At 34.0% G+C, this 23,606-nt stretch overlaps 4 protein-coding genes across 4 annotated transcripts; 1 reads left to right on the top strand and 3 right to left on the bottom strand.

Annotated features, from left to right (window-relative positions):
* The first annotated feature begins 952 nt into the window (after positions 1-952).
* Positions 953-4,649, top strand: LOC145032720 (ankyrin repeat-containing protein At5g02620-like). Its single transcript, XM_078981627.1, has 4 exons — positions 953-1,183; positions 1,722-2,100; positions 3,083-3,492; positions 3,610-4,649. The coding sequence occupies exons 2-4, from the start codon at positions 1,767-1,769 to the stop codon at positions 4,483-4,485; spliced, it is 1,620 nt and encodes a 539-aa protein (XP_078837753.1). The 5' UTR covers positions 953-1,183; positions 1,722-1,766; the 3' UTR covers positions 4,486-4,649.
* A 2,867-nt stretch (positions 4,650-7,516) lies between these two features.
* On the bottom strand, positions 7,517-8,756 carry LOC145032719 (putative membrane-associated kinase regulator 3). The gene has a single exon (XM_078981626.1). It carries the CDS (start codon positions 8,659-8,661, stop codon positions 7,690-7,692), a length of 972 nt encoding a protein of 323 aa, XP_078837752.1. The 5' UTR covers positions 8,662-8,756; the 3' UTR covers positions 7,517-7,689.
* A 1,448-nt stretch (positions 8,757-10,204) lies between these two features.
* On the bottom strand, positions 10,205-14,277 carry LOC145030370 (uncharacterized). The gene is made up of 15 exons (XM_078978746.1): positions 14,270-14,277; positions 14,118-14,214; positions 13,956-14,029; positions 13,375-13,489; positions 13,088-13,198; positions 12,749-12,825; positions 12,392-12,458; positions 12,250-12,315; positions 12,010-12,117; positions 11,760-11,890; positions 11,606-11,672; positions 11,451-11,506; positions 11,236-11,329; positions 11,072-11,142; positions 10,205-11,002 (listed from the first exon to the last, which is right to left on the bottom strand). The coding sequence occupies exons 1-15, from the start codon at positions 14,275-14,277 to the stop codon at positions 10,414-10,416; spliced, it is 1,731 nt and encodes a 576-aa protein (XP_078834872.1). The 3' UTR covers positions 10,205-10,413.
* Positions 13,955-15,946, bottom strand: LOC145029329 (uncharacterized). The gene is made up of 6 exons (XM_078977899.1): positions 15,672-15,946; positions 14,956-15,177; positions 14,640-14,735; positions 14,380-14,455; positions 14,118-14,214; positions 13,955-14,029 (listed from the first exon to the last, which is right to left on the bottom strand). The coding sequence occupies exons 1-4, from the start codon at positions 15,804-15,806 to the stop codon at positions 14,438-14,440; spliced, it is 471 nt and encodes a 156-aa protein (XP_078834025.1). The 5' UTR covers positions 15,807-15,946; the 3' UTR covers positions 13,955-14,029; positions 14,118-14,214; positions 14,380-14,437.
* Positions 15,947-23,606: the final 7,660 nt, after the last annotated feature.

The following is a 23,606-nucleotide window of genomic DNA, read 5'->3' as shown; positions in this document are numbered from 1 at the left end:
GCCCAGTTTGCTGCAAGGCATGTTTGGATACCTTTGGGGAACATGTGGTTCATTGTAGAGAGCTCCCTGGTTTCAAGTACAGACATGATGTGGTTAGAGATGTTCTCTTTGATGCTTGTCGGCGTGCTGGTATTTCTGCGAAGAAAGAAGCACCAGTGAACTTTTTGATGGACCCGCAGGATGAAAGATCCACACTTAGACCGACTGACATTTTGGTCTTTGGATGGGTAGGAGGGAAGCACGCGTGTATGGGTCTTACTGGGGTCTTTCCTTTCGTCGGTTTAAGGAGCGGGGGTTTCACAGTAAGGCATGTCGCTTTGAAAGTCGCTGCGTGCAAAGTGGCAAAGCACGAGAATGCATGTATAGAAAATCAACATGTGTTTGTACCTTTTGCATTTGACACATTTAGTTTTCTTGTATCAGAGGCGGTGAAACTCCTTAATAGAGTCCAACGGGTCATGCACTCTAGTGTCATATCTCCTAGATCCACAGATGTTATCAAAATGATTAATTTTGCTTTCCAGAAAGGATTAGCAGCGCAGCTTGTTGTCCGTTTGTCTTCCATCGATATATATTGAACTATATTATGCCCACTAAATATATATACTTGTAGTGATTTGATTGATTGTTCACCACACAAAAAGTATTTGTGAATATCCCCAAAAATTAATAAGGATAAAAAGTATTAGGTAAAGTAAAATAATAAACTCTGAATATTTGAATATTTCATGTCATGTATTAATTTGCAAATCATTACTCAAATAATGATATAAACAATAATGTGAATTAAAATACTTTGCCCTAGAAAAAATGCATAAATATAACAACGAATATTCAATTGAGTAAATATTAATTAAATGTCTGAAAAATAATAATTGGAGGCTTGACCAAACAAAAACACATACATCATCCACCACCACTCAAGAAGCATATGATTTGCATTTGCTTCATGTGCTTTTTCAAGCAAACCATTTTTTCTTCCACTCTTTGAAATTAACAGACCCCACTACCCCTCTTCAATCCCCACTCATTTCTGAGCCCTGTTTTTTTACTCTTTATCAATGTTACCAAACTTATAGTTATCTCCTCTCCCTAAAAGTTCTTGAAAGCATTTTTCATTGCAATTTCCAAGATGGATTGAGTCATCCGGACATCAAGAAACTCTGTGTTCTTCATTACCCAGGTAAAAACAAAAAAAGTTTCGATTACTTCATCAATCAATTTCTTATGCTTGGTGTGTATTGTGAATTGAAATTTTAAAAACACAATCAAATTACTCAAGATTCTGCTTCTTTTACGAGGTAATCATGTTTAGGGTCTTTGATATTTGTTAGCTTTGACTTTTTCTTTCCCTTTTTACCAAGTTGCAAACACTTGTTGCTAAAAAGTGAAAACGAAATGGGAGCAATAAGCTCTAAAGCTGCTCGTTGACCTAAAAATAGATCAACCTTAACCCCCCCCCCCCCCCCCCCCCCCCTCATACATAACAGTCATCTAGTCATAGTGTGGATAGAAAAGAATTTGGGTGTCCAACTGTCAATGGTCAAAAAATAATTGTATTTAAGTAAAATAAAATATCTAAAGCCTCCAATTTTGCTTATGTGTTATTCCTACATCCACCTAAATTATATCTTGTAATCTTGCTAAGTTTCTAGAAATAAAGGTTTGATCTTTTAGTTTATATAGGCAATATCTAATCTGGGTGTTTTTCGTTCTTATAGTAAACCATCATAGAAAAAGAGGGTTTTTATTAAAACCTCAATCCCATGGATTCTCCAGTCGCTACAGGAAAAACGAATCAAAGTTTAATCAGAAACAGGACTATGGAGAAAAAAGATGATACATCTTTGCATATTGCTGCAAGAACAGGAGATTTAGATGTGGCTTTTGAGATTTTAGGTAGTTACGAGGACGAAAAGTTGATGGAATTGCTAAAAAAGAAGAATCAATCGGGTGAAATCCCTCTTTATGTTGCTGCTGAATATGGTTGTGTCGATTTGGTGAAAGAGATGATAAAGTTTTATGACTCTGAATCTGCAAGTATTAAGGCTAAAAATGGTTTTGATGCCTTCCATATCGCTACAAAACAAGGAAATCTTGGTAAGGATTTGATTATTTCTTCTTGTTTTTTATGTGTAGATTGAATGATATTTGAGGTCAAATTGACCAAATTTAAGCTTCATGATGATACGAAAAGGTTTTGGGAATAATTTGATGACATAAAACCTTTTAGCTAATGCTATAAATAGAAAGAGATTAGATTTTGAATCATATAAATAGAAAGAGAAAGAAATAAGATTGTGCATCGTATATGGAAAGTATCAACAGAAAAGAGGGATGAATTGCATAACTTTGTATTTCAACAATGTCTTTAATGGCTAATCACAAAAATGACCAAAAAAAGGGTGGTTATGTTACCATTTGGCAACTTTTGAAAATTCATCACAAAATAACCATCTATTTAACGAAATACTTGTTTTTTATGCAAACATGCTTTATCAGTGGTCTCACTACAAATGACATCCTTTTCCATGAGTTTTTAACTCTTTTTATACCTTAAAGCATCATTTATTCGTGAAAAAATTATGTTATTTATGTTAAACTATAAAAAAAATCATGATTTCTTAATGATTTTTCTAGTAGAGACCATTGATAAAGCAATTTGGTAACAAAATGTTATTTTGATAGAAGTTTAAAAGTCTTTCATTTTGTGATATGACTTTCCCTTTTGGTCATTTAATAGGCCTTTCTTTAATCATAATAAAGACCATTGATTAGCATGAGATTTCCTTCATTAATTAGGGTCAAAGCTTTCCAATAATCATGAATTTTTATGAAGACGTTTTTCTTGCAAAGTTTATTGACAAGATTCCTAGATATATACCCATAAATCTCCCACAAATGTCAAGTTGTAACCTTGTTTATACAATCAAATACACGTGACCCATAAAACAAGAGTATAAACTATTAAACTTATGAGTTACCACACTATCTCTTTGAGGGCGATTTTTATTCAGAAAATTGTGATGATATCGTATAATACAAAAGGGTTCTCAAGATATGATTCGACTTTTGATTTCAGAGGTGTTAAAGATTCTAATGGAAATGAATTCAGAGCTTTGTATGACATTCGATCAACAAAACACCACAGCATTACACACAGCTTCAGAACAAGGGCATTTTGATGTGGTGAATTATCTGTTGGAGAAAAATAGCAGCATGGCTAATATTGCAAGAAGCAACCTCAAAACTGCCTTACATTCATGTGCAAGAAAAGGGCATTTAGAGGTAGTAAAGGCACTTACTCAAAAAGTACCTTCAATTGTTGTTAGAGCTGACAAAAAGGGACAAACTGCCCTTCATATGGCTGTTAAGGGACAAAATGTTGAAGTTGTTGATGCACTTATTGAAGCAGATAATGCTCTCATAAATATGGTTGACAAAAAGGACAACACTGCATTGCATATAACTTCACGAAAAGGTCGCACACAGGTATTTAAACATGTTCGTTACTTTATGTTTGACTTTTAAGGTTAAAAAGTTATCTTTGATAGGTATTTAAACATGTTCGTTACTTTATGGTTTTATTGTTGGGTACTGAATTTGCAGATAGTTTGGGCATTGTTGAGACACAAGGAAGCAATCAATAAACAAGCCATTAACAAATATGGAGAAACAGCCCTTGACACTGCTGAGAAATTTGGGCGATCGGAAATAGCGATCATCTTACGAGAACATGGAGTCCCAAAAGCCAAGTTCATCAAAAACACACAATCACCATTAACACCAAAATCACGCGAATTAAAACAAACAGTAAGCGATATCAAACATGGAGTTCACGATCAACTGGAACACGCAATCAAAACTCAAAAAAGAGTAAAAGGAATCGGAAAACGTATCAACAAAATGCATCTGGAAGGTCTCAACAACGCAATCAATTCCACCACCGTCGTTGCTGTTCTAATCGCCACTGTTACTTTCGCTGCCATATTTCAATTACCCGGTCAATACGTCGATAGCAACAAAGACATTCCGGTTGACTTTTCTTTGGGGGAAGCGCACATAGCTTCGAATCCGGAGTTCATTGTGTTCTTGATCTTCGATTCTCTTGCCCTTTTTATCTCACTGGCGGTGGTGGTGGTTCAGACGTCGATTGTGGTGGTGGAGAAACGGGCGAAGAAGCAGGTGATGGCGGTGATTAATAAGCTGATGTGGTTGGCGTCGGTGTTTGTTGCAGTCGCGTTTCTTGCACTTTCGTTTATCGTTGTGGGGAATGAGAAATGGTTGGCGATTGGGGTTACGATTATTGGATCGGTGACATTGGCGTCGACGTTAGGGACGATGTGTTATTGGGTTATTATGCATCGAATTGAAGAGAATAGTATAAAAAGTCGGAGGCTTGAGAGGAGTATGAAGTCGCTATCGGGGTCGGTGTCTGTATCGGATTCTGAAACCGATGAATTCAAGAAACTGTATGCTATCTGATCATGATTCATGAATGAATTCATGGTATTGCTGTATTTTACTTGCTTCTTTTCGTCTTTTTTTTTTTTTTTTCAATTTCCCTTGGTATTATGGCACGATAGATACCACTTCATATGTACATATATCCAGGATTTATAAAAAAAGTAGCAGAAAATTGCTCTCCATGCATATATGTTTGAATCTCCCAAACGACCTTAAATTCCTCCCTTTTTTACTTGGACTTTTGAATCTCATTTACGTACATGTTGAAATGTTTCAGTTGAGCCATAACCTAAGACTGCTTCAATACATGATGTTGTGAAATCATGTTTTCTTCTATAACCCTAACATCTAGAAAACATACATGTATATGAATGATGTTCTTTATAAAAAATGGAGTGATATATTTTATTTAAAGTGAATGACCATTGAAAAATGATTTTAAGAAGGTCTTAACTTTTTCCACCTCAATAATCTATAACTAGTAGGGATTGTCCTTGGATTGCGTCGGGTTAATATTTTTGACACTAATTTTGTAATGTTGTCTTACACATATTTATGTCGGGAGAATTACTGTAATGTTGTATTACACAACGACCATTTCTATAATATTGTTATGAGATCTCTATTGTTATTACCTAGGGATCGTTTCAGTAATTTTGCTATATAATAAGACCATTTCTATAACTTTTTCTCACATACGGACCATTTTGTAATTTTACTTTACACATGGACAATTTATGTAATTTCACTATTCGACAGGGACTATTTTTAAATTTTTATTTTATACAGAGACCATTTCTATATTTTTGTCATACTTAAGGACCATTATATAACTTTTTTTGTGGCGAAACTTAAGGACCATTATATAACTTTTTTTGTGGCGAAACTTAAGGACCATTATATAATTAGACAATGACCAGTTTTATAATTGTGTTATATTTAAGGACAGTTATGTAATTTGATTTTGAATAATGACAATTTCTGTAAAAACACTACATGGACCAATATTGTCAATCATGAAAAAAAATGAAGAAAAAAAATACAGAGATCAAAGCTGTCATATAGGCATTTCTTACAAGAGCGATATGTTATATATGATTAGCTTATTATGTCCAGTCATTGTCCAAAACGAGTGCAATAAGTATTTTTCAAATCTTAAACATCCGAGTTTATAAGAAGCTAATTTAATTTGGTGTTTATGTTTTTCACACTCACCCATCACTTCTCCAATATTTCTTTAACTCTTTTGAGATAGAAAGCTTAAAGAAGATGAAGATCTTTGAAAATATCATCCCCGCTTACACCTTGAGTTATACAATGTTGGTTGAACACCAAACTAAACTTGTACTTATGCAAGTATTTGAATATAATAAGATTTAAATCCACATTCTCCATTTAAAAATAGTTTTGAAGCGAGTACGAATTTATACACCAAAATAGTTTAGATCCACATTCTCCATTTAAAAATAGTTACGAAGGATAAATTCATCCCTTGAATTGAATGGATGGTGTAAATGCATAGACGTGATGTAAGCAAATATAAATGCTTAAAGCAACATTTGGTGCTTTAACAAAAGCTGTCATTGCTTAAAGCAAGAATAGTCACTTTAAAGATTGAAATCACATTCATGGGTCCTTTTATGCTTAAATCTACACTCATAATCTTTAGTTAAATTTTAACTTACAAGTAAAGGATAGTTAGTTGATGTAATGATGTTGACTGACTCTGCATAAAGAATTCTTCAAATCTGTCAAGTAGATAACTTTGACCTTTTTTAATCATGAAGAATACCCTGAATCATTAACTTGACATACAAAATCTTTTATAATCTTAACCTACCTAAACCAACACTTTATGACCTTCTTCTTGTAAATCTTGAAATGAACGTTGTACATTGCTATGGAATTGAGACCCATTTAAAAAGGGTAGGCTTATTTTAAGTAAAAGAAAAGTGAAAAGTTATAACAGATTCCTCACTTTCATGCACTGTTGAGGTCAAAAGAACGAAAAAGGGTTGATTATAAGTGTACTTAATTTAAAAGATGTACATAATGGTAAAAGTGACCAAGTACTTTTCTTGATGTAAAAGAAGCACATGGTGGTAAAAGTTTTTTTTGTCTAAATATTACTTAAATTTTAAGAAAAATCTCTCTAAACCTAACAATTCGTTTTGCATAACTTTTTTTTTGTTATGGTAATGGTCTTTAAAAATCTATACTACAAATGTTTTTCTTGACAAAAATCATGATTTTTTGTAAAATATGAACAATTTCACAGTATTAATTTCTTTTTACGGTTTTTGTAATTTTTGTTCGTCATTTTTAGCATTCCGATTTTTTTTTAGAAATAACTTTAACAGTTTGGTATATTTTTATCTTTTTTTTTTTCATTAAAAAAAATAATATTCTGCAAGTGTAATATATATGTGATGGTGACGAAGGGAAGTAGTTTTGATGATTAGCACCACATAGAAAGTGAGGTGGACCGGTGCTATTCTAACACATAAAGCTAAAAAGCTGAAAACTTTAAAAATCCAGAAAATAGTGGGTCCCTTTTTTTTTTTTCTTTCTTGCTATAGCAGATTTCAATTTCATACATGTGATCTTAAATTGGATTCATTATCTGCTTTGTGTAAAAGATGCCTTTTTATACTTTCCTCCTGTACCTGTAGTTACCTATTCAGAAAAAAGGCACAGATCTAATAATGTCAATTTGATGCTGCTCACTTTGTTTTACGAGTTTTTCTTTTTTTCTTTTTTCTTTTTTCTTTTGTGGGAAACAGTTTGCATTTGAGTTTTTGAGCTCAAACCAATGTTTTCAGTTTTTGCTGTGTGGATGACAAAGGCGAAATTCGTAATTCTAACTTGAAAACTTATGTTTCTTGGACATTTTAATTTTATGATGTAGTGTACATTTTCATACTGCTATTAGTAATGAATTATATTCAACAAGTACAAAATTAAATCACATTAAACATTTATATCATAATGTAAGATAATAAAAGCTTTGATTTGTTTTACGTGTAAACAAAATCGTGATAATGGAAGATTTGAAAATAAAATATCCGTGGAATTCGACTAAATAATGGTTTATTTGGATTTTGTACGGACAAAATTCGATATATCTCAAAAGCAAATATCGGGACACCATGACATTATCTTCATAAAATAATTTAAAAAAAAAAAATAAGGAAAACAACATTGATTATTACAGAGTACATTTTATAAAACAGAACTTGGAAAAAACACAGATTGATTCAAAACCTGTTGGGATTTCTTACAGTGATCAATGGCTGCTTCAATGGAACCTTCAAGCTCTGAATCAGCAGTGCTATTCCTCTTACACAACTCATAAATCCCATTAGAATAATTGAAAGAAGACGACGATGATGAAGAAGAAGAGGAACCAGAAGATGACGTGGAAGACGGCGAGCATTTTCTCTTAATTGCCCCTGAAAAAGACTTCCGATTGCTGCAACTACTGTCAAAACCATCTTCATTCCCTTCATCTTCGATACCCTTTAAAACATTTCCCAATGTCGGGTATTTGCCAAACCCGGTTTTCTTGTTGTTGACTTTTAGATATTTGGTCAAGAAATGTTTATCTTTATCAGAATCTTGTTGGATTACTGGTTGTTTAGCATCTGAACCACAAGGAGATTTGTTAAACAAGGATTTGAGATAGTTTCTGGAAGCTTTAAGCTTTTGAGTCAACCTTAGCTTCTTTGACCATGGGGGTGCGTAGTAGTTTCTGTTTGTGGGGTGAATGTGATGATGATGATGATGATCACCGATGAATCCTGTTAATTCCGTTGACCAGTCAAAGAAGTATTCATCTGGGGTTAATTCAGTGCTTACCCTACTAGATTCAGAAGGCGATATATTGCATGATTGCACCATTAATGGAGGAGTTGAAAACGTAATGAACTGATCTTCTTGTTCTTGATCTTGAACTTTAGCTTTAGCATTTTGAAGAAGAAGCGATTTCACCATTTGTACACGTGGCGGGAGGTGAAGCGGAAGGAGTTTGCCTTTGTAAAAAAGTTCATCTGCTGGTGAGGCATTGTTCATTGATCTTCCATCTTTTTGGAATTCAAACTCTCTGGTTTTTGATGGAGAAGACGATGAACTTACCTCCATGTCTATGAACTCTTCATCTTCATAATTGGTTGATAGTAACAGATTTGAAGACATGGTTTTTTGAAAGAATGTGTTAGAAGGGTTGAGACTTGAGGCTCAAAACTCAAAAGAGCATCATTTAAAGTAGAGAAGGTGACAAGTTAGTAACTTATATAAGTAAGATATAATAAAATGGTGAAATGTCAGATTTTTTGTTATTTTCAAGTAAAGTTTTTCTTGAATGCTTCCAAACAAGAAAGTATGGTAAGAAACAAGGATGGTCCCTCTTCCTGCATTGACCACGCATTGAAAAGGTTGTACGACGTGGTAATCTTGTTGTACATTAACTACACAAAAGGTGGACAAAAGATATAAAATCATTATGAGAATGGTTATTGGTGTGGTGTTAATGTTATGATGATTCGTTACCTTCATAACCAAGAATGAAAATACATAATTTAGTCACCAAAGAGAGGGACACTTGTAAAGGCTTGAAATCATATATCAATGTACGAAAATGAAAATAATATCATCCCTTCTTGTTTAGACCCAGCGTACAAGTTTCTTATGCATACGTACAACCCTTGTTGGTAATTAGTATTAAATTTGAATTGAGAGAGAGGTGTGTGGTAATGTGTTGGGAATTTGTACGTAGCATTTAATAAGATGTTGAATTTTAAAAGGCAATGCCCCATTTTCCCATACACCTTGGTTTTTAGCATTGTCATATATTTCTATACACAATGGAGAGATGGATAAAACACTTCATGGGTCTCCGCACTTGGTCAACACATGGGCTTAGTATCTTTTTTACTTTCACTTATTCTCACAAGATTCTAAAATCATTTAAAAAAACAGTTGTTCATCTATCAAATTTTGGTTTATAAGACCCCTACGTCGCCATTAAATGATGTTTTAAATATTTAACTAATAATACTTTTAATTTGGCCCCCACTCTACATTGTGAATCTATCGTAATAAATAATCATTATTGTTATTATTATTATAAGGTTGAGCGCAAGAGTCAATAGGCCATAATATAGTATATGTTATAAAACATAAAACGATGCATAATGCCTAGCTACCATTGTCTTTTTCAAAATAATGGTCCATGATTTCTGCATTTTTTTGTTTTGTTCATATGCATATGTAATCCCTTTGTTCATATGATTTCCCTAATGTTTGTAACGGAGTTACCCGAATCACTCACTCGGTAAGACACACCATCTCTTTGAAAAAAAAAAATAATAATAATAATTAATGGTTGTCGTTTATTGATTCAAATGTAATGTAAAGAAATATTAGGAAATGCGACTAGACTTAATAAGGGCTATTGGGTCTGACCTTGAGTCCATACCCTCATGTCTATACCTTTTGCTGCAAACACTGCCCACTTTCACAGATGCCCCACTCGACTCATCTGACAAACCTTTAATAACTTAACTGAATCACAATTTTTTTATTTTATCTTTGTTGCTAAAAAAGGTAGTAACTAAATCAACTACCCATTTACCAAATCTGCATAATCTAATTCAGAGACTCAGATCCAACTTATAACATGATGTTATTGTTAACTGGCTGACTATGTTTCAGAAAAAAAATGTAAACATAAATTCGCTAACTATAAATCTAATCAGCTATAAATATATGAATATATGAAATGTACGATTTCTACATGATTGATTTACAACTTACAAGCTTTGGCTTCTGTATTTAGTGTGAAAATCATCCCCCCTTTACTTACCTGTTTGCATAAAATTCACATTCAGGTTACTCCTGTGTGGAATCTAAACGAAACAAAGATGTGGAATGCATATCATAAGTGGCCTATTCTGATGATGACTTGTCGCTCTCACTTGAGGAACTTTGAGACTTTTTCTTCTTACGTTCTTTGGTTTTTGATTTCTCTTTATTAGGGTCAACTAACTTTTCGTCATTACTTGTAGAAAGTTCCAAGGCCAAGTTCTCTGATTCTTTACAAGGTTCTAGAAGCTTCTCATTTTCACTAGTACAAGGATGTTGTGACATATTGGTTTCTTCCGTATTTTCTTTATCAATTTCCTCGACCGATTTTGATGGTTCTTTATTTGGGGTTGATGACTTGTGATCCTCCTCATCCCCCTCTTGATCAACATTTGGATTTGATGGGGAGTTTTCTGAACTGCCACCTAAGGGTATATATGCTTTCTTTTTTGGAGATCGTATAACCAGTTTTTGTGTAAGGATTGATTTTATATCTACTGTAAGCACACGTTTGGAAGATGGTGATACGCCTTTTTTTGGGCTTTCCTTTGACACTGTTTGTTCTACATGACTTGACTTATCTTTACTCACATATGGTCTTGCTAAAGATTCGAACTCAATTTTGATGTTTTCAATAGCTTCACATAAATCATGAACTGGTTCAATAACTTTCCTGCTCAACATCAACCAACACATTTGTTATATCATTGGGGAAAGAAAAACTTAAATGAATTCATCTTACCTAAAAACATTATCAATTGCTTGGTAAAACTGCTCTTTAACACTATCTGCTGCACCGAAGATAGTAATAACCTGCACCAAATGAAAATAGTAAAAACAAAGTGACTCAGTGTTTTTTACTTTTTAGGCCAATAAATAATCAGAATGTGTAAGATTAAAATATACCTTGGTTTCTGCAGCTAGATATGCATGTTCAAGGCTTTTTCTTTGTTCGATATCTTGTAAAAATTCTTCATCTGGGTCGATTGCTTTCTCATACCTACCACATTACCAAAACCGTAAGCCCAAATTTAATATTTTTGATAAAAAAAAAAAAAAAAAAAAAGCACTTTTCTTTTCTATCCACATAAATTAACTTTCAAAGAAAAAGAAATTGTTACCTTTTCAAGTTCTTAGCATGTTCCCTCAAAATGGCGATAGCGGGTCCCAGTGCATCCTTATAAGATCAAAAATATACAAAACAAGTAAAGATGCAATGAGATTATAGATTAAATGGTAAAGTTAAAATGGATTTTAACAAGTTTAGGTCAATTACCTTGTAAGCAGATAAAAGACTCCTAGCCACATTTATAAAGTATTCTTCATGAGTCTCCAATTCATCACTTGAGTATGTCGAATAAAACAGAGTATTTCTCAGTAACAGAGTTTATATATACACTTGAATATGGACATAATTAGAAATTACATACTTGACCTTCTTTTCCTTTTCCTCCATAAAAGAATACTGGAAATCCCAAGCAGCTTCTAGAAACTCAACAAATGCATTACAAGTATCTGCTTCTACTCTATACGAAATAATTGCTTTCGAGAGTTCATCCTCCTATGCCATGATCATGAAAAATTCAGATTAGGGTTTATAACATGGAATTGCAAAATGTCATAAATAATTATCCTAAGTTTTTTAAACCTTAAATTGTATTGGGACCAAGACATTCCAACCTTTGACTTGAAGTGTACAAGAAGCTGATTATTGGCATCATCAAACTGTTCCCTTTCTTCTGTAGCATTTTGAAGACGACCATTTGCAACAGCCAACAAGTTTTTGACCTAAAACAGGGAGTTACTTTTCAGACAATCACACTGACATATATATATATATATATATATATATATATATATATATATATATATATATATATATATATATATGATGCTCATTAATAAGAAGGCTGAAGGCACCTTCTTTAATTCAGTTTCAAGTTTGTCTCTTTGCTTCTCAAGTTCATTAATTTCAGCTCCCAACTCCTGGAAATTGCAATGACATTTTCAGTCTTCTTGAAGTGGTTCATAAATCAAAATAGGAGGATTTGAAAGGTCATACCTTCTCAATTTGGGTGACTTCACTAGTTTTGGCTACACGGAAATAAAGGGCTTCTTCTTTTTGTTGCCTGATAACAAAATAGAGGTAGATTAGTAGATATATTATAAGGTTTAAAGGAATTTAACATTGTTAAAAATAAAAAGAAAAGTTTTTCTGTATCATTTTCAGACAACACACTACTGTAAGTAACTTGAGTTTGCTGCACAATGCAACCGAATCTAGGGTATTTATAGGTGAGAAAAACATAAAAAAAAAACATAAAAAAAACAAAAAAAAAAATTATAAGTTGATGAAATTTCACAAGTGACTGTACAAATAAATAAATACAAAGAGAAAAGAAGTGAGATAACAAATTACCGATGATCAGATACGCGCTTTTCAGAATTAGATGCTGAGCTTAGAAGAGATTCGGAAAGAACTTTTAGTTTATCAATCTGCATAATAATCATTAAACAAAAAAAATAACTTGATTATTTAATGTTGTAGAGAGTAGTATAAATATCCAGGTTACACTAAATACCATCCCTACAGTAACTGATAACAAAAGCTCATTGTATGTCTTGATGGATATATCAAGGCTCTAATACCATGTGATTTTATAACCAGAAATAAATTCTATGTACTTCTTGTGAAACCATTACCTCAAATTTATACATATGGTGCAAACTACAAAATGGAAGTTATGGAAAAGCTTACTTTACAAGCATGATCATTTGGTGTATCCCCACTGTTCAACAATTTCTTTTTAAGTAGAAGCGACTCCAGCCTACAGCAAAGTCGAATGGGGGAAACAGATTTTTTTATAACCTGCAACAAAAAAAATGTCATGACTTCAACAAAATTGAATGTAAGAGCAGCTTGATATTCTTAAAAGCTGTATTGACTTTGACCAATCTTGCAGTGTTTATTAGATTCTGTGAAAAGTTTGACCCATTGGACCCCTATAGAAATTGTTAAAGACTAAAATCTAAGATTCCAAATACCTCCAGTGTTACATCGTTTGTTGCATCCAAAGAAGTTGGATCACTCTCAATTGAAAATTCATGATGTTCAAACTTTTTCAAGTTTCGATGTATTTCTGAGACTTCAGAATCTATTCTGGGGGGTGCATCATCAAATTATGCAGTTAGCAGTAATCAGAAGCAGTTATAACAAAAAGCATCATAGGAATTTGTACAAAAATATTTCATTAAAAATGGATAAAATTCCTCTAGCTATATACATTTTCACTTCTGATGCAAAAGAGTAACTTTTCAAAGCCTTTAGCACAAACACTTTATTGATGATGGTATATTATAGTTCGTAATATATTAAAAAAATAATAATAATATTTAAACTTTATACTTCAACTTAAGTACAATGACTTGGTAAGTAAGGAAAAAAAATGCAGTGACCTAGGTGGGACATATGAAAAAGCATGTTGCTATTCTATGACTTTATCCCTTTAATTATGCACTAAAGATTCCCAGAGTATAATGTATGCACTAAAGCTTGTTCCTAAAGGTATGTGATGGAGTTTGAAACCAAATACATGCAAGAAACATGAAACTAATTCCTTACCAACCTCAATATGTCAACATTTAATTTCAGCCCAGCAATTGCATCTTGAGCAAATTGAAGCAATTCTTTCCTCTTTGCCTGAGACAAGAAAGTCTTGGGGTATAAACATTGTTGCTCATATACTGTACACAGCAACATATATGAAGTGAATAAATAACAACATTACCAGCACTTCATCATCATAAACTGAGAAAGCTTTTGACAAGTCTAGGATCCTGTTCACAATTACATCATGGACTTCCTCCCCTCCTGTAAGACACAGCCTACATCCAGAAGAGGGGTAAAGATAACAGCTAAAGGTTTGATTGATTTACAGACCACATCATGTTTCAGAAGAACTTGTATATTAGAAAATCCTTCTGAATAAGCATTTATTGAACAGTCATAAAGGGTCAAAACAAATGAATCATAGAAGTAAGAAATATCACCCAAATAGCTCATGTAGTAGCAAGATTTCTTCCTTGTTTGGTGCTCCAACAATCTGAGTCAGACAAAAGAGTGAACCTGCGGTTAAACTCCATGAATCAGCAAAAATAATCAACTCATATAGTACTCAAAGTCTGAACTACAGACATACAAAAAGATTAAAATTCACATTAAATGATGAGGAGATGACTTAGGTGCCTTACTATTCATAAACGAATATCAAGTACTAATACTAGAGAAGACTTTTCTGATGAACACTTACCATAGACATTGTTATGCCTTCAAGAGCCTCACTGTGGAGCAAAACATCACGGAAATTCACTGGTGATACACCAAGATCTGGGTCATAGTATAGCTCCTGTCAATCAAGAAAATAAGTGATGGATAAATAAGCACTCAGATTACATGATGCACTGCTAAAAAACTCACATAAAGCAACTGAGAAAATCCAATTAAATGCAGTAGTAAGAATCTAAAGCCTATATATAAATCGCAAATATTTAACCGGTGCACACTTAGCAATTGGAGCAACATGAAAATGGCAGAACAATAAAATAGGGCAATATTTTCTCACTTACAACATCTGGATTTCCAGGAGAGTGATTCTTATCATTTGGTGTACAAATTTCCTTGGAATTTTTCTCATCATTCTCAGTTGAAACTGCATTTTGTCTTTCAATTTCTCTTAGAGAAGCTAACCATCTTCTTAGCAGTTGAACTCTTTCTTCCCCTTTAGAAGAAACAGAAGCCTCTTCAAGCCTTCTAATTGCCTCCTTGTAGCTATTCATGTTCCGAGCTTTCTGCAATTTTGTAGCACAATAGGACTTCAAAAGCTATAGCATATATGAGAACAAGGATTCAATAATGCTTATATGTGCCTAAGATAGTCCTTCCTTCCCAAAATAATCGGTATGAATAACCTTTTAACGTTACTAAAAACATTATTAAGTTTGGCATCTGTCATTAGTTTCACAGGATCTTAACAAAATTCTGCACTACGTAACACTTTTCTCTCATTATCACCAGTTTTTACTAATTTAAAGGGCAAGTTCATAAGAATTTTCGTAAAATTTTCTACAATTTTTTTCAATTACAATATTCAAGATGCGTGCTCCTAAATTTGAGATATCTGATGATTATAGAAAGTATATGAATAGCCATGAGGAGTAACTTGCACCTAAACTTTTGGATTGAAGGGGGTATATTTAAGAAAGAGAGAGGCAATATCTATCGATAACATGCACGTGTATATGTGAGAAGGAAGAAAAGGATGAGATAGGTTAACGCGGTCTACCAACTTCTTGTCGTCCTTGGAGTCTGCATTGCCAGGGAGGCTGATGTAACCGGTGTGAGAGCGAACCACGTCTCTGAAAGTGGACCTGCCGCGTACTTCCGCAGCCTTGTTCATCGCCGATCTTAACCATGCCATCGGTATCAAATTGTACGACCTTATTCAAAACGTGAAAGAGAAAAGCAATTGCGAAGAGCAACAAGAGCTGAATTTCTTTTATTTCATTCTCCGGCGATCGAGAAACGGGAGGAGGGGGAGGAGGAGGAGATTGGCGCGGGTAGCTGCATTGGTATCGGTAAATAGGTTTGTGAATTTGGTTGAACGCTTTGTTTCGTACGTGCCGTTTGCCTTTCGTTTCGCTTTCATTTTACTAAATTTACCGATTTGCCACTCAAAACCGCTTCCTAACTCGCTTGTCTACGGATTATGGAAGTTTGTTTATCGGTTCGGAGTTATATTTTCCATCAACAAAAAATATTTTTTTCCTGATAAAATAAATGTATTTCGGTCCGATAGTTCGCAATAGGATTTCAGGAAAAAAAAAAATCTCGAATTTCTTGAAATCTAATAAATAATTTCGGAATTTCAAGAAAAAAATCTTTTTTTTATTTAAACTATCAAAAAAATAAACAAAGTATGAACCAAATACCATATAAATGCATAACATCATATATTTTATTGAAAACATTGTCATTAAATACTTTGAAATAGATATTTCAACATAAATAAAGATATTTCTTTAAAAAATAAAAATAGAATGACAAAAATAGCCATTTACACTAATTACATTACAAAAATAGTAAAAAAAACGAAGTTGCAAAAATAACCATGAATTTCGTAGATGGAATAGTTCCATCTGCGAATGTACAAGCAGCTAAAGCACAACTGTACTTTAGCTGCTTGTACATTCGCAGGTGGTTTATTTTTTTTTCTATATATATTGAAATTATAGGGTAAAATCGCAGATGGAATAGCCCCATCTGCGATTTACTCTGATTCCATCTGCGAAATTGCGGTTATTTTTTAATTTTTTTAATTTTTTTTTAGTTTGACTATGAAATCAATTGGTTTGACTACGAAATAATGTTGCTGAACAAGAAGTTAAAGTTACGAATATGCATATGGTAGATAAAACTAAAAAGAAAAAAATTCAAGTCAAAAAAATGAAAAAAAAAAAACATGTTTACGGGCATTATGTTGATGTTGGTGATGTACATTTAAATATAATCGAGCTACAAACCAATTGATTTCATAGTCAAACTAAAAAAAAAAATAAAAAATAAAAAAATAACCGCAATTTTACAGATGGAATCAGAGTAAATCGTAGATGGGCTATTCCATCTGCGATTTTACCCTACAATTTCAATATATATAGAGAAAAAAAAATAAAAATACACCACCTGCGAATGTACAAGCAGCTAAAGCACAATTGTGCTTTAACTGCTTGTACATTCGCAGATGGAAAGCCCATTTCGCAGATGGAACTATTCCATCTGCGAAATTCATGGTTATTTTTGTAATTTCGGTTTTTGTTGGCTATTTTTGTAATGTAATTAGTGTAAATGGTTATTTTTGTCATTTTCTCAAAAATAAATTGAAAAGCATTAAGATCAAATTAGGAATGAAACATTTGACAGTAATATAGACACCTCAAAATATATATTTCGTATATAAATAAAGATATTTCTTTGAAAAAAACTCCAAAACATAAACAGTCTGGAATGAAATATTTGTGAGATGACGATTATTTTTCAAGCATTAGAAAAAAATGATTTTTTTAGAAAAAAAAAATATATTGTTAGATTACTTAATTTCATACGTTAAATTTTTAACTACTGTTTTATATACTGTTTTATATAGATGGTTTTTGTAGTTTTAATTTATTGGAAGTTCCACTTGTTAAATGATATATTTTATATTTAATATTCTTTTAATTGGAAAATATATTAACTTTTTTACATTTTCTAGTTTATTTTATATTTTTAACTATTTTTTTTTAATTAGATATCAACAAGTTGGTTGGGCTATGAGGAGCCTGGTGAGTACAATCCTAAGGTTTTACATTATACCGAGAGTGTATGGTGAACACTCAACTCACACGCCAATTTACAAGCCCATACCTTCTCAAGGCAATAAAAGATTAATATTCAATTTGGGGTAAAATATAACTTTTAACAAAGTACATTCCTATTATTGACAATATCCATATAAACTTTACTATCAAATAACAACACCAAGTGGGTGTACCTTGAGTAGCACTTCTCAATGATCAAAACCAAAATATTATAATTAAACGCATAAATGCTTAACTAATGTAACACCTCATTTTCATTGTATAGTAAAATTTAATATAATTGTTTGTTTATAAACGAAGTAGAAATATATTAACTTTTAGCCATAATAATTATCATAAACATGTAGTAGACGTCAATATAATTTCCGTAAATATGAAGAATGTTTAAATCTGACTTCGTATGAAGAAGTGACGATTCTTCGAAGTTTCACGTCCAACCCTATATGACAACGTGTGTCGTAAAAAGTGAATTGGAGATATGTTGATTATTAGCCTAAATAATCTAAACAAAATTCATAGTAATTGTAAAAGCGAAAGCATGCATGTAAAGAACGTCTAAATCTAACTTCATATAAGGACTTTTGCGACATGTGATCCATCTAATAGCTGACACATGACATGGCGGGAGCGACGAGAAACAAGGCAACGCAGACGGACGGATACGTGATATGTGGCACCAACCAAAACCAGACACACAAGCCTTGGGCACGGCCTGCCCCTGGCTTATGGTGTGGTGCGTCTCTCTATTTTACTATATGTTATATATAGGATCGAATTTCAACTCATTTCACCAACCATTTCATTCCTAGCTCTCCCAAATCCTCTAGAATTCCTTCTCTGGCCTCGAGCCCAATAATTTATGAGTTTTGTGAGCATTTTAGCGAGACTCCGAGTCATCAGATAGTCCAACAAATAGAATCTTTTGGTTCAGAGTTTTGCCAGCGATTTTTAGGATTTTCGCCAAAAAAATTTGTAAGTTAAGTTTCACTTACTAAGTTTTAAGTGTAACTTATATTTATATTCATATTCATCATTATGAATACATATAAATAAGATTTATCAGTGATTATAGTCATAATACTAATTGATCTACTTGTGGGAATGTGTCTAGGCTATATTTAGGGAGGTGTTTAAAGTGGGTTTTCCAAAACGTATATATTGTATACTGAACAGACTTTACTCCGATGTGATCTTGGTTGTTCCTTATTTGATAGATCTTGATGTATTCATAAGGATTGTTGAGGAATCTGGTAAATAATATAAATATAAGCAAATATTGAAGCACGGTAATATTCATACTTCGGATGTTTAAGATGGATAAGCTAAAGCATTAGCCCAGGAGCTAGCTTTCCAAATATCTCCCACCTCAATCAGGTGATTTATTTCACTATACTATGCATTACAATATATACCCATGTATGTAACGCCCCGATTCTCGGGTATTGATGTATGTATGAATCTTTTTGGGTTTTTGGGTCTACTCGACGAGTTGGCTGCCCTACTCGTTGAGTAGTAGCAGGTTAGTCCGCGTGTTTTAGTGATCTACTCACCGAGTCCAAGAGCGGACTCGACGAGTAGGAGCTGGCAGATGAAACCCTATATTTCGGGGAATTTCACCCTATTTAAAGGATCATTGGCCTCCCCCAGCCTCCCATTTACTGCTTCTTGTCCCTCTCAAACCCTAAATCGAGTATGTGTGTTCATTTGGTGTGTTCAAGCTTGGAAGGGGAGTTTTGGAGGAGGAGACACTTGGGGAAATCAAGCAAGTAGAAGCAAGAACTCGTGGGATTCAAGATCTACATCAGTGGGCATTCTTTTGAAGGTATTAAACTGTTTCCCTTGGCTCATGTTCATCAAAAATCTCTTTTGGATGGGTTTTATGAAAGGGTTTTTATGTTTGAGCTAAGATCTAAAGTTGTAACTTCAGATCTGGACTCCCTTTGACCTCTACATTGATAAAGTTATTAGCCTTTCCTAGTATGAGCCTTCCTTCAAGTGTAAGACTTCAATACAAGCTTAGTTTTGTCATTTAAGGGCCTTAAAGCCATGCATGCACGCAAAGTTTGCAACATTGCGTGATAAGCATGCATAAGAAGGTTGGATCTGCAATCTGGAACCTTTGCATGGCTTAAAATGCGTTTGTATGGATGAAGAATTGAAGGCGCTCGGTGAGTCACATAGGCGACTCGACGAGTCATATGAAGATGGTCCTGAACTCTGCGATTCCGATGAAGATTGTCGAAAACTCAGCGAGTCAGTATAGTGACTCAGCGAGTTAGTTAGGTTTTTCTCAACCGTTAGATACGTATGAACTTGTCGAGTTGCAACGGGGAAAACTCGACGAGTGGCCATGGAGCTTCAACCACGAACCTTAGGAACTCGACGAGTCACTCTGGTGACTTGGAGAGCGAATGAATATTTGAGGAACTCAGCGAGTAGATGAGGGTACTCGACAAGTTGAGGTCAACATGGACTGTTGACCTTGAATGTTGACTTTGACCATGGATTGACCGGTTGACTTCTAGAGGACATATTGGAAAGGCTGGAAATTTACAAGTATGGTTTACAATTAATATAGGTGGTGGAGTTCGTAGCAGTGATCCAAGAATTTGGGCTTATTGTTCGAGTCGACAGTTGCAAGGTGAGTTACCTCACTATACTAAGGGGTCTAAGGCACCAAGGCCGACCCATTGGATATGTTACTCTAGCAGTGTTAGTATGTTGAGTATGAAGTTAGTTTTGCATGCTAGTGGTTATGCCAGTTAGGTAGATCTGTAGGACTACCTGTGTTGTTATATGATTATCGGCATGCTCAGTGATTATGCTATATGTTGATATGTTATGTGGGATGGGTTGAGGTAGGATTGCTTCATGCGGTAACCAACAAATTCGGGAGCATTCTAGTTACGGGCTAAGGGAGACTCGTATTATGGGCTCGTTGGCAAGCCAAATGTGAGTTGTGGGCCCGCAAGGCAATCCAAACTCACACTATGGGCCCAGTGGGTAATCCAGTCTGTAAAGTTGTGCACCCGTTGCATGCTGTTTAGTTTATTATGTTATGATATTGCTGACTGTGTTATGTGGACTGTATGTGTATTGGTATTTTAGAGGAACTCACTAAGCTTTCGGGCTTACAGTTTCAGTTTATTGTTTCAAGTACATATGGGGATCACGGCAAGGCGAAAGCATGATCGTACAGCTCCTCCTGTTTTGTTTATGGTTATGGGAAACTCTGATATTGAACTGTTTTGAAAACATGAATGTAATAACTATTGCTTTCAAATGTTAGAAAAGTTTTAATTGGCTTGAATTTTTTTTTAATGTTACAATGTATGTTATGATTTAGTAGAGTAGACAGCATAGTCTTCATGTGCTTAATGTTGTTGTACTTAAGTTGTTTAGATGTGGTATGATTATAGTATACTATTAGGTTGTGATATGTTATGAGACTGATAAACTTGTTAGGTTGTTGCTTTTAATGTTATTTGTTTACATGTTTATATGATCTATTAAGGTTTGAGGCATTTATGCTTTTTGCGGAAGGCCAAGATGCGGTAGGATCGACTTTATGTTGAAAGCCAAGGGGTGAGTTGATGACAATATCAAAATTAAGTGTTATGGGTCTAGATATTCACAAGGGTGAAGTGAAGGCAACATCAACTTAAGTGTTGTGAGCCAAGATACTCAATTATCTGTGTAGTGTCCAAGATTGATCAAGTTGGTTTTTAACTTCTGGAAATTGAGTTTATGGCATTATTGGTCCCTAAGATTGGAATCTTAACCTTTATGAGTATGCGGGGCGCAGCTCTTCTTATATTGGGCGTAGAGGACTAGGGTACGTATACTACATGTATATCTCATACGTTAGGCATACATGGCTCATACCAAAACCCTAGTGATTAAGGTTAGTGCACTATTTAAACCTCATTATGACCCCAATACTTTCCCTAACCCCAACCTCCACTGTTATTTTCAGCCCTCTTAGCTAACCCTAGCCATTTTTGAACCTCTTGAGTTTTGTAGTAAGATTTTGAGCTCCTTTGGTGGTGAAGAAGGTGGTGCAAGAAGAAAGCTTTGTCTCTAAGACTTTAGATCCATCATTTGTTACTTATTTGGCACCACATTAAGGTATAAAGCTCAAATATTTTCTTGTGTTTCCTTAAGTTTTTGTTTGAGGATAGATTTCTCCTTTGGACCCAGAAAGGTTAGATCTTGGTGAGTATGAGCTACTCCTAAGACTTTTAATTGCATTTCGAGTTAGCATCTAGTGTCTCAATGCTTAAAGGTGCAAGCTTTGAGGTATTTTGGTCCCCATTCTTGAGATAAGACGTAGGTAAGGGCTTATGAGACTTGATCTTTGTTTTTGGACTTCTTGTAGCCATGCAAGGGATTAAAGTTGGCAACTTTATAGCCTTAGAGGTCGTAATGAGTCCAGATATGAGTTTTAGACGTAAAATCTTAATGCTTTAAGTATTTGCATGGATTATGGTATAGTTGGCACATCCGCTGCGCGTACACCTATGTACGTCGTGTGTACTACCTTCGACTAAGGTACATTTTGTTGGATTAATGTCTAAGTCCATAACTATAATTGGTAAGACTTGACCCGATCCGGCATGGTCCATTTGGGTTGCATGGCATCATGCACTTGGATAGACTATAATGAGAGAAATAAGACACTTATGGTTATTAATATATTATAAGTTCTAGTATATTAATAATAAGAATAATGATATTATTTAATTAGTATTGATCAAGAATTAATCTAGGATTAATTAAGTGATCAAAAGAAGACTAATTAAATATATGGGTTGATTGTGTAAATCATCCATACTTGTATAGTGGGCTAATGCTCCATGGATTATCTAGTTGGGCCAAAACCCATATGATGCTCCATGGTGTATTTGAACCCATGGATCCAAGGAAATGGAAAGTCATGACAATTAGGGTTTGCCCTAATTGTAACACTATATAAAGATATTATTCTTGACAAAATCGGCCACTAGAGAGATTAGATGATTCTAGAGAGGGCTAGCCGATTTTATGAAGTGTAGAATCCTTTCAAGTTATTCCAAGTGTATTTGGTGTTGTGTGAACCATTTGAGGTGTCACACTTGGGGCACTAGGCACTCAAGCTTCATGAAGACAAGCACTATCAAAGAGGTATGTATTCTATCTTGTTATATTAATAGTTTTGTATGCTAGATTAGGATAATACCTTGGATGTTCATATTTGCATGTATAATAGAGAAAACATAGATCCAAGGTATTTAGGGTTGCATGTACACTTAGGAGTGTTAGAATGCTCATAACCCAACAGTGGTATCAGAGCCTAGGCTTGTTTTCTTGTTATACCTGCAATAGAAGCTGAAAAATCGAAATTGGTGCTGTCAGCCCAGCAGACTCGCCGAGTCCATGAAGGGACTCGACGAGTCCAAGGCAAAATGCATCCAACTCGTCGAGTTTTGTTCATGCACTCGACGAGTTGGACCCCAGACAGCATATCCTCGAGGTTTTTGGCTAGAAATGGACTAGGAACATTACCCTAAGTTGTTTTTGAACTTATAAACTTGTTTTTTAATGTGGTAATGTTCATGATATTCCATTTTTCAAAGATAATTGTCAATAGATTCATGTTTTGTATTAGTTTAAAGGTTAGACTAATTACATGAAAAAGTTTGATTTGAATTATCTTGTTCTTATGAGTTTCTTAGATTAATAGAAAAGTTGAATGAAATAGTTGGTTTCAATCCATTTTAATCTAAGAGTTGAGTATAAAATGTGTTTGTGTAACTTATCCTCAAGTTACATGAAGAGTCACATTAAAGACTCATAAAACTCATAAAGTTGGCAAAGGTTACAAA

The sequence above is a fragment of the Lactuca saligna genome, chromosome 2, assembly GCF_052625555.1.
Source record: "Lactuca saligna cultivar CGN05327 chromosome 2, ASM5262555v1, whole genome shotgun sequence".
Taxonomy (NCBI): domain Eukaryota; kingdom Viridiplantae; phylum Streptophyta; class Magnoliopsida; order Asterales; family Asteraceae; genus Lactuca; species Lactuca saligna.
The sequence above is the reverse complement of the archived record's forward strand: the minus strand, read 5'-3'. Positions and strand labels throughout refer to the sequence as shown.

Excerpts from the sequence above, each read along its gene's own strand:
- LOC145032720 (XM_078981627.1), top strand. The coding sequence starts at position 1,767 with ATGGATTCTCCAGTCGCTACAGGAAAAACGAATCAAAGTTTAATCAGA. Across the intron at positions 2,101-3,082 it reads TACAAAACAAGGAAATCTTG|AGGTGTTAAAGATTCTAATG; the intron begins GTAAGGATTTGA and ends TTTTGATTTCAG. Across the intron at positions 3,493-3,609 it reads CACGAAAAGGTCGCACACAG|ATAGTTTGGGCATTGTTGAG; the intron begins GTATTTAAACAT and ends CTGAATTTGCAG.
- LOC145032719 (XM_078981626.1), bottom strand. The coding sequence starts at position 8,661 with ATGTCTTCAAATCTGTTACTATCAACCAATTATGAAGATGAAGAGTTC.
- LOC145030370 (XM_078978746.1), bottom strand. Across the intron at positions 11,891-12,009 it reads TTGTACACTTCAAGTCAAAG|GAGGATGAACTCTCGAAAGC; the intron begins GTTGGAATGTCT and ends ATCATGGCATAG. Across the intron at positions 11,003-11,071 it reads GCAATTGATAATGTTTTTAG|GAAAGTTATTGAACCAGTTC; the intron begins GTAAGATGAATT and ends GATGTTGAGCAG.
- LOC145029329 (XM_078977899.1), bottom strand. The coding sequence starts at position 15,806 with ATGGCATGGTTAAGATCGGCGATGAACAAGGCTGCGGAAGTACGCGGC. Across the intron at positions 15,178-15,671 it reads CCAAGGACGACAAGAAGTTG|AAAGCTCGGAACATGAATAG; the intron begins GTAGACCGCGTT and ends ACAAAATTGCAG. Across the intron at positions 14,736-14,955 it reads CTCCTGGAAATCCAGATGTT|GAGCTATACTATGACCCAGA; the intron begins GTAAGTGAGAAA and ends CTTGATTGACAG.